The 8,277-nt window shown below is 46.5% G+C and overlaps 1 protein-coding gene across 1 annotated transcript; it reads left to right on the forward strand.

Moving 5' to 3' along the window:
* Window positions 1-201: 201 nt before the first annotated feature.
* Window positions 202-8,277, forward strand: nptxra (neuronal pentraxin receptor a). The gene is made up of 5 exons (XM_076297756.1): window positions 202-885; window positions 1,791-2,061; window positions 4,711-4,967; window positions 6,931-7,110; window positions 8,044-8,277. Exons 1-5 carry the CDS (start codon window positions 202-204, stop codon window positions 8,275-8,277), a joined length of 1,626 nt encoding a protein of 541 aa, XP_076153871.1.

An 8,277-nucleotide genomic window follows, 5' to 3' on the forward strand; every position in this document is an offset into this window, starting at 1 on the left:
CAGTGGTGTCGCTATGCAAACGGACTGTTTGCGTGTACGAACTGGAGTGTTACGGTCTTAGCAGTTGGAGAAGCTCGGACGATCACTTAATTTTGCGCGCTCATAGATTTAATGTACATTTATGCGCGCTTTACTTTCTAATAATTATTGATCGGTTAAACCGCCACCCTGAAGTTCATTGTTGTTATTTTGGCCGCCGGCATGGTGGCCTTTATCGGAGCGGTCATCTGCATCATTGCTGCAGTTCACACCGGATCATCTTCGGCCGCCGTAGCTCAGCCACTGGCTGACAACCAGTCGCTTCTGTCTACGGACGCGGGTGTCCAGACTCTTGCCCCTGGGTCCGTGCCTGCACGGGCCGGACCTGTGGACGCTCTCCACGGTCCTGAAGCCAACGGCGGGGAACCGGGGAGCGTGGAGGCACCGACCTTCTACACAGTCAGCGGTACTACCGGAGGTGGACCAGGAGGAGGGGAACAGGTGATCTACAGCCGCCTCATCTGCACTCCCATCCCCGCCGGCGAGTGCAAACCCAAAAACTTTCAGCAACAAGCGGACGACCCTACGCTGTACGCAGGCGAGGATTGGGGATACCTGCGCACCACGGCCGACGAGCTGCGACAAACCGTGCTTCAGCAGAAGGACGAGATTCTCACAGACCAACGGACCATTCGCGAGCTGACGGGGAAGCTAACCGAATGCGAGAGGGACATGGTGGTCGCTGGCAACCCCGAGAGGAGCGCGGGCATATGGGGTGGCAAACGGGACGAAGAAGACCACATCATGGTGAGAGACGAGGCGCCATCTGAAATACTCGCTGCCCGCGCTGTCCGGGAGCTGGAGCAAGCCATCAATCAGCTGAAGGGCCGCATTGAAAAACTAGAGGTGGGTAATGCGACATGTGTTTTCGTGCAGCCCGTTTCAGACTGCAGACTACCGGTGTGCATGATAGCCTACCGCGTGAGAAGTTACAAATACTGTTGGTCTGCCGGGCGTTGTTTAAACTGACACATCCTTTTTATTCAGGATTGAAACATTGTCCTATTGGTTATTATGGGTAGAAAAAATATATAATTTTAACTCACGCCTGCCTTAAGAGATAGCAATAAAACGCTATCGTGTTTTTGGTGTATGTGTATGGAAAAAATAATAAAGGTGAAAGGTTAAAATGAAGCACAATCAAATGTCCCGTATAGGGCATGTGAACTACTGAACTTTTCAGGCGGGCGCTCTGTGTTCATCTTTGTCCCTTTGTGATGAATTGCGTAGGCTCTGTGCACGACGCTGTTGCATTATAGGTTACATCAGGGTAGGCCCAGGGAATAATTCTCACAAGAAACAGTTATTTATTTATTTTATGTATAAATGCTAACAAATATTTTTATATTGTTTACAGTGGCATCTGCAGTTGTTCATATTCATACGAATGTCCAACTCAGCCGCATGGCAAAGTGTTGATCGGGTTCATTGACAATAGACAGGTGTTTATTGTTCTAAACTGAAACTTAACAGCAAACGTGCTTTGTTGTAACCATACGTTGTTTGCGTTTACAATTCTTGTACTTGCACAATCCATGTAAGCACAGGGTAGGCGTCTTTTACTGCAATCTCTCTCTCTGTCTCTCTCTCTCTCTCTCAGCTGGTGATATGCCTGGTCGTGCACGTCTTATCAAAATGACCAATCAGCATGCGATATTTTTACGCACAGATTCTTCAGACAGTGAAATTAGCCTCTGCGCTCCAAATTGGTTTCCATGTGCATTAAATCTCCGTTATCTCTCCCCCTGTAGTCGGAGATGGGACCTCATCCTCACAATCACACAGCCACAAGCCATAAGCCTGCGCTCCCGACGGCCCCGGCCGGGATCTCTAGCGCCCCCAGTGGCGGCCGTGCAGAGGACGCGCCGCTGCAGGTGGAGGAACTGGAAGGGGAGCTGGAGAGGAAGATGCAGCTGCTGGAGAAGGAGCGGAAGGCCCTGCGCCAGGAGAGCGTCCGTCACAGAGAGCGCATCGACCAGGGCATCAGCAGCGTCCACCAGAGGGTTACAGGTCTGGAGCAAGGTAAGAGGGAGAGAGAGAGAGAGAGAGCGAGTATGAGAGTGCATAATTACTTATATTTCCTAAATAATATGTGCATTGCTTATTTTTATTGTATATGGTTTATATTGTCTGCATTGTAATCATCTATACTGTATGTTATGTTGTGTATTGGCGGTGTAGGTCTTATACAGCATGTACTGCTGTTCCTAGAGTGTACATATTGTGAATGTGGATAATACAGTGTGATTTTTGAATGTTAAAAAGTTGCAATTGGTAAAAAAACTATTTTGAGAGGTGGATCAACTCTAATAAGAGGTGGATAAACTCTACCTCTGACATTTCAGAGGTGGATTAACCTGCGTTTACTTGCGTTTAGCCTCCACTACATCCCTGAACACAAGGCGAAGCAAAGGAGTTTAGCAAGAACAAAACCGAGGTCAGAGAGTGTTGCTTCAGTGGCAACATCAGCAAGAACCACATTCATTGTGTGTACTAACTCACTTAGCTAAATTGCTTTGATTCTGAGAAAGAGATGTATGTGAAAGAGAGAGAGGAGAGAGAAAGAGAGAGAAAGAAAGAAAAAGAAAGAGAGAGAGGAGGGTAAGATAGGGGTGTGTGGGTGTGTGTGTGTGTGATGTAATTGAGCAGTAATTGAACACAAGCAGGGATGTAGTGGTAAAATAAGAGGTGGGTAAACTATGAATTCTGTGAGGTGGACTGTGCCATACGGTATCAGAGTTTTTAAAAAGGGCATGCTGAACATGTTTGATGATGGTGGAGGCTATTGTCCAATGTTCATAACGATACCAGTGGTATGAAATGGTTCCTAGAGTGTACATATTGTGAATGTGGATAATACAGTGTGATTTTTGAATGTTAAAAAGTTGCAATTGGTAAAAAAACTATTTTGAGAGGTGGATCAACTCTAATAAGAGGTGGATAAACTCTACCTCTGACATTTCAGAGGTGGATTAACCTGCGTTTACTTGCGTTTAGCCTCCACTACATCCCTGAACACAAGGCGAAGCAAAGGAGTTTAGCAAGAACAAAACCAAGGTCAGAGAGTGACTAGAGAGAGAGAGAGAAGTGTGTGTGTGTGGAGAGAGAGAGAGAGAGTGAAAGGAGAGAGAGTGAAAGGAGAGAGAGAAGTGTGTTTGTGTGTGGAGAGAGAAAGAGAGTGAAAGGAGAGAGAGAGAAGTGTGTGTGTGTGTGTGTGCAGGGTTGTGCACAATTCAAATTGCAATTCGGCTTCCTGTTTGCTACCTCAATTGAAATGCAAGAGAAATTCAAGAATTGAATTGGAATTTAAGAGCCAGTTTCAATTCAGTCCTGGAATTTTGCACAAGCCTGTGTGTGTGGAGAGAGAGAGAGATAGAGTGAAAGGAGAGAGAGAGAAGAGTGTGTGTGTGGAGAGAGAAAGAGAGTGAAAGGAGAGAGAGAAGTGTGTGTGTGTGGAGAGAGAGAGAGATAGAGTGAAAAGAGAGAGAGAGAAGAGTGTGTGTGTGGAGAGAGAAAGAGAGTGAAAGGAGAGAGAGAAGAGTGTGTGTGTGGAGAGAGAAAGATAGATAGAGTGAAAGGAGAGAGAGAGAGACAGAGTAAGATGTAAAGAGACAGAGAGGGGGTGCGATCACACATGCAAAGACGTGAAGTGTAACGCAGACAGAGCTGTTCCTCTGTAGCCACTGCTTGTGAGTTCAGTGGAGGTGTGTGTGTGAGCTGTTTAATATGCGGAGTACTACACGTTGTGAGTGAGCTGTTTAATATGCGGAGTTCTACACGTTGTGAGTGAGCTGTTTAATATGCGGAGTTCTACACGTTGTGAGTGAGCTGTTTAATATGCGGAGTACTACACGTTGTGAGTGAGCTGTTTAATATGCGGAGTTCTACACGTTGTGAGTGAGCTGTTTAATATGCGGAGTACTACACGTTGTGAGTGAGCTGTTTAATATGCGGAGTTCTACACGTTGTGAGTGAGCTGTTTAATATGCGGAGTTCTACACGTTGTGAGTGAGCTGTTTAATATGCGGAGTTCTACACGTTGTGAGTGAGCTGTTTAATATGCGGAGTTCTACACGTTGTGAGTGAGCTGTTTAATATGCGGAGTTCTACACGTTGTGAGTGAGCTGTTTAATATGCGGAGTTCTACACGTTGTGAGTGAGCTGTTTAATATGCGGAGTTCTACACGTTGTGAGTGAGCTGTTTAATATGCGGAGTACTACACGTTGTCAGTTCACTGGAGGTGTGTGTGTGTGTGTGTGTGTGTGTGAGTGAGCTGTTTAATATGCGTATGGAGTTCTACACGTTGTATAACACGCTCCCTGTTGCCCACTACTCATCCCATTTCCTTTAATCGTCATTTCTCTCCCTATCGTTTCATCCACCACACACACACACACACACACACACACACACACATGCACACACACACACACACACACACACACACACATGCACACACATGCACACACACACACACACACACACACACACATGCACACACACACACACATGCACGCATGCACACACACACACGCATGCACACACACACACACATGCACGCATGCACACACACATGCACACACACACATGCACGCATGCACACACACACACACACACACACACACACACACACACACACACACCCTGTCCCTCCTCTCGTGTCCCCTCAGGACACACAGACGCTGTGTTGGAGGGTTTCCAGCTCTCCTTCCCCGTGCAGAGCCCCAGCAGCACCAGCAGGGCGGCAGCGTACGCGCTGGTGACGTCGCCCGTGCCCGCTCTGCACGCCCTGACCGTCTGCTTCTGGCTGCGCCCGCTGCATGGCCGCCTGGGCACCCCGCTCTCCTACGCCGTCCCCGGCCAGCCCAACGAACTGGTGCTGCTGCAGGGCAAGCACCAGCCGCTCGAGCTCATCGTCAACAACCAGGTAGGACGACCGCCATACTGGGCACAGGGGGCACTCAGCGGGCACTAAGGAGGGGCACTCGGGTAGGGTAGAATGACCTGGTAGGGATGGGCAACGTTAAGAAATGATCGATATCGATGCCATTGTCGAGTCTGCTTATCGAATCCCATATCAGTTCCTGTAGCATTTGCTGAACACTTATAGGATGGCTTTTAGAGTTGTTGGCTTTGAATGTCTAATTTACGTAAAGTGGCTTTAGAGAATGAATACCAAGTGTGCATTATCGATACAGAAGCTGAATGCTTTAAAAATTCTAAAAAAGTAAACATTTCTAAAACAAAGCGACGCGGGAATGGACGGAACGGAACGTTCGGAATCGTTAGTGGAATCGTTAACGTGTGGACGTGTACGATTCCGATGGATCGGAATGTTTGGAACCGGTTCCAAACTGGAACCTGGAACCGATTCCCAAGCTTACTCAGTGTGAACTAAGGAGGCACTCGGTCCAGGCGTACAGCCGACCTATAGCCTGCCAGATGGGAGAGCCTTATTTCATATATTTTTATTTTTTAATAATTTGTATCTATTTTTAGTCATTTCCCCACGTATAAACAACTATACAGTGTTTTATACAAATGCAAAAAAACCAAAGCCATGCATTTGCATTTACTGCACCCATGTGTTAACTGCACTTTATTAAACTTTTTATTTATTATTTTATTTTGGTACAAAAAATGACATCCCATGTGGTTGTTGGCATCAAGCTATGTGCTCTAAAAATAAACCCTTCTATGCGTCCCTTCTTACTATCGTCCCTTCTTGCTATGCGTCCCTTCTATGCGTCCCTTCTATGCGTCCCTTCTTGCTATGCGTCCCTTCTATGCGTCCCTTCTTACTATCGTCCCTTCTTACTATGCGTCCCTTCTTACTATGCGTCCCTTCTATGCGTCCCTTCTTACTATCGTCCCTTCTTGCTATGCGTCCCTTCTATGCGTCCCTTCTTACTATCGTCCCTTCTTGCTATGCGTCCCTTCTATGCTATGCGTCCCTTCTTGTGGACCCCTGCTCTTCTTAAGTTTACCGTATTCATTCACATCAATACACTCACACAAAGATGCCACTAACAATATTATAATAAGATAAATAGCCTCATAGTGACATTGTCATTGAGTGAATCAAATCTACAGAACTATTTCCTGTGAAACTAATAACTAACTAACTAGGCATGGTGATACATTGGTATTGTGCTGTATTTGTTTTAGTGTTACATAGGTATATATTGTATGTTTATCTATCTAGAAATGTCACTACTGATAAATACTTTTATGAGTACATGACAATAAACTTGAACTTGAACTTTCTATCTGTATGTCTAATATACAAATATTTGTAAGGCTTCTATGAGCATTACATTTTGACCTGCCAATTTATATTTAATGTATTTCTATTCTATAAAATGTGATATATAATCATACTCTAATTATATAACAGCATGGTTGGTTGTTGTGAAAGTCTTTACTTCAAGCTGATATACTGTATGTGCACTGGTCTGTGGTTGTCTGTGACAAGGGTCATTGCACGAGACAATGCACAGTTCCTGTTTCAATATGAGTTAGTTACGGCTCCCGCACACGGCTGCGTTCCGTCAACGCAAGCCAGTGGGTGTTCCCAACGGTAGCTATGCAAATTACTTAAGGTATAACCGTAATTTGATTGGCTGGTGCCGTCTGTTGCTTGCTTGTTCGTAATTTGATTGGCTGGTGCCGTCCGTCGGTGCAGCAACAGCTGAACTTCTCAACGCGAGCTACGGGTGCAACGCGATGCAAGGGACCCACAATTCAGTTGGGCAACGGATGACGTAAACCCATGTAAAGTGAACGGGATGCGTCTCCAGCACTGCAACGCACACAACTGTGTTCGGGAGCCGTAAGTTAGTATGCTGTGAGATAAAAGTGTCCATTGCTTTTCTCACCCTCACCCTTAGGTGGCGCCGTTGCCTCTGAACGTCTCAGTGGGCAGCTGGCAGCACATCTGTGTGAGCTGGCACAGGAAGGGGGGGCAATGGAGAGTCTACCAGGGGGGCAAACTGCGTGGCGAGGGGCAAGGCGTGGCACCTGGACACTACATCCGCCCCGGAGGTGTCCTCATATTGGGGCAAGAACAGGTGAGGCATCAGGGTCACTCCAGGGTCAAATAACTAAGGTACTACAGCTGCACTGGTAAATAACGAAAAGGAGAGAGTTGTGACGTCTTAAAGCGTCTTATCATATTAGTTAATTAAGTATGAATGATTTTTTTGTCCTTCAGCTGCGATGCATTTTTGAACGTACTTTGAGTATAGAATGTGGTAGGAACTAAAGCTGTAATCTGTACTAATATGCAAGCCTGTGGCACATGGACCTCATTTAAAAACATATATGAATTGTTTTTGACAGGTTTTTTAGATGTAAAAGGATGTGCAAGTATTGCTTTAATGTATGTTGTGGGATGATCTGGGATGCTATTCGGTGAGGCTTGGTTTCTCTGATGTAGTGCATATTTTGCAGAAGAATTATAGAAAATAAAATATTTTCCGTAAGGCCATTTGGTATTACAGGCGTGAAGTAGTTTTAAAAGCAGCTAATTTACTGTTTTGACAACATGAATTTCATATTGCTCCTTAAAGCCTTTTTTGTATAGAAACAACTCTGAAAGAGAGCTGTACTGGTCTCATGGGACTATGCCTCTCTCTCTCTCTCTCTCTCTCTCTTTCTGTGTATGTCTCTGTCTCTCTCTTTCTATCTCTGTCTCTCTCTCCCTCGCTCTCCTCATTCCTCCCTCCGCTCGATCAACCTAATTTCTCTGGCTGTCTCATGGGGCCACACATACATCTTTTTGTTGCTTACTCTGACTCCCTCCCTTGTTCTCTCTCTCTACCTCTCTCTCTCTCCCTCTGTCTCTTGCTCTCTCTCTACCTCTCTCTATCCCTATTTCTCTCTCTCTATCCCTCTCTTTCTCCCTATCTCTCTACCTCTCTCTCCCTCTGTCTTTCTCTCTCTCTCTACCTCTCTCTCTCTCTCTCTCTCTCTCTCTCTCTCCCTCTGTCCCTCGCCTGTAGGATATTGTCGGCGGTGGCTTTGATGCCAGCCAGGCTCTAGAGGGCGAGATGTCTCAGCTGAGCCTGTGGGACCGGACCCTGAGGCCGGCCGAGGTGTCAGCGCTCGCCCACTGCACCAAGGGCATGCTGGGAAACGTAGTCCCCTGGAGGGAGCAGACCCTGGAGGTGTACGGTGGAGCCACCAGGGAGCCCGGGGAGCCCTGTGCCAACCAGCACGCCAGTGCCAAGCAGTGA

This window comes from Alosa pseudoharengus, unplaced genomic scaffold, assembly GCF_046254945.1.
Source record: "Alosa pseudoharengus isolate Yale_2024_CS ecotype anadromous, Long Island Sound unplaced genomic scaffold, YU_APseudo_1.1 YU_APseudo_1.1_scf_21, whole genome shotgun sequence".
Taxonomy (NCBI): domain Eukaryota; kingdom Metazoa; phylum Chordata; class Actinopteri; order Clupeiformes; family Clupeidae; genus Alosa; species Alosa pseudoharengus.